Consider the following 1,318-nt stretch of genomic DNA (forward strand, 5'->3'; position numbering starts at 1 on the left):
TAATATTTTACACTCCTTCTTAATTTGTAATGCATATACTATTCTTGAATTGTTCTAATTTTTTGGAAGATACTGGCTTTGTGAATGTGGATCTGCTATTTGTTCTCCAGTGCTAACAAAAGTCAGCTGAATTTCTCCGTCATTGACGAGATTTCTGATAAAATGATGACGAAGTTCTATGTGTTTTGATATGGCATGAAAAACAGGATTTTTCGTCATAGCAATAGCAGACATGTTGTCACATAATATTTTTGTAGGACTTTTTTACTCTTGTTGTAAATTTTTTAGAATTATTTGTAGCCAGATTGCTTCACAAGCAGCATCAGTAGCAGCAATATATTCTGCTTCGGCAGATGAAAGTGCAATTGTCTTCTGTTTTTTAGAAGACCAAGAAATTGGTTTTGTACCAATACAAAATACATATCCAGATGTGATTTTCCTGTCATCAATTGATCCAGCCCAGTCACTGTCAGTATAGCCAATTAGGATATTGTCATCTTCTTTGGTATATTTTATACCATGATTTTTTGTTCCTTGAAAATATTGCAGTATTCTTTTGGCAGCGGAAAAATGAATTTGACTTTGGTCACTCATGAATCTGGATATCATGTTCACAGAATGAACAATATCTGGTCCGTTGTTAGTGAGGTACATTAATGAACCCACTAAACTTCGATAAATTGTTGGATTGGCCGTTTTTGCTCCATCATTTTTCTGCAATTTTTCATTTAAGGCCATTGGAGTTGTGACAGGATTACACAGAGACATATTGAATTTTTTTTAACAAATCTTCTGTATATTTTTCTTGAGAAATAAATATTTTTCCTTTCCTTTGTTGCACTTGAATGCTAAGAAAATATTTCATAAGGCCCAGATCTGTCATCTCGTATTCTTTCATCATGGCCTTTTTAAATTCTTCTAGCATCAGAGGGTTAGTGCCAGTGTAGTGACCCGTATCCATAATTAATGATTAATGAGTAATTAATCAAGTGATCATGTTTAGATTAAATAAAACATGATTAAAGAAATTCCAAATGGATTAACGGAGTCCAGAAATGGATCTAGGACACTCAAAAATGGCCGGGAAGGTTCCGAGGGTTCGGAGGATCCAAACCTAAGATCGGAGGATCCAAACATGAGATCGGAGGATCCGAACTTGCATGGCCAGCTGTTCGAAAATAATACGTCATTGGTGACTTCACTGATGGGACTTCGGAGGATCCGAAGTCAGGAACGGAGGATCCAAACCGGATTGGAGGCTCCGAAGTTGAGTTCGGAGGCTCCGAACTTCGCCTATAAATAGGGGGCCGAGATTTCA

The 1,318-nt window shown here is 36.6% G+C and overlaps 1 protein-coding gene across 1 annotated transcript; it reads right to left on the reverse strand.

Annotated features, from left to right (window-relative positions):
* Window positions 1–264: 264 nt before the first annotated feature.
* Window positions 265–768, reverse strand: LOC140878670 (secreted RxLR effector protein 161-like). Its single transcript, XM_073282285.1, has one exon. It carries the CDS (start codon window positions 766–768, stop codon window positions 265–267), a length of 504 nt encoding a protein of 167 aa, XP_073138386.1.
* Between the last annotated feature and the right edge of the window lie 550 nt (window positions 769–1,318).

Source organism: Henckelia pumila, chromosome 2 (genome assembly GCF_033568475.1).
Source record: "Henckelia pumila isolate YLH828 chromosome 2, ASM3356847v2, whole genome shotgun sequence".
Taxonomy (NCBI): domain Eukaryota; kingdom Viridiplantae; phylum Streptophyta; class Magnoliopsida; order Lamiales; family Gesneriaceae; genus Henckelia; species Henckelia pumila.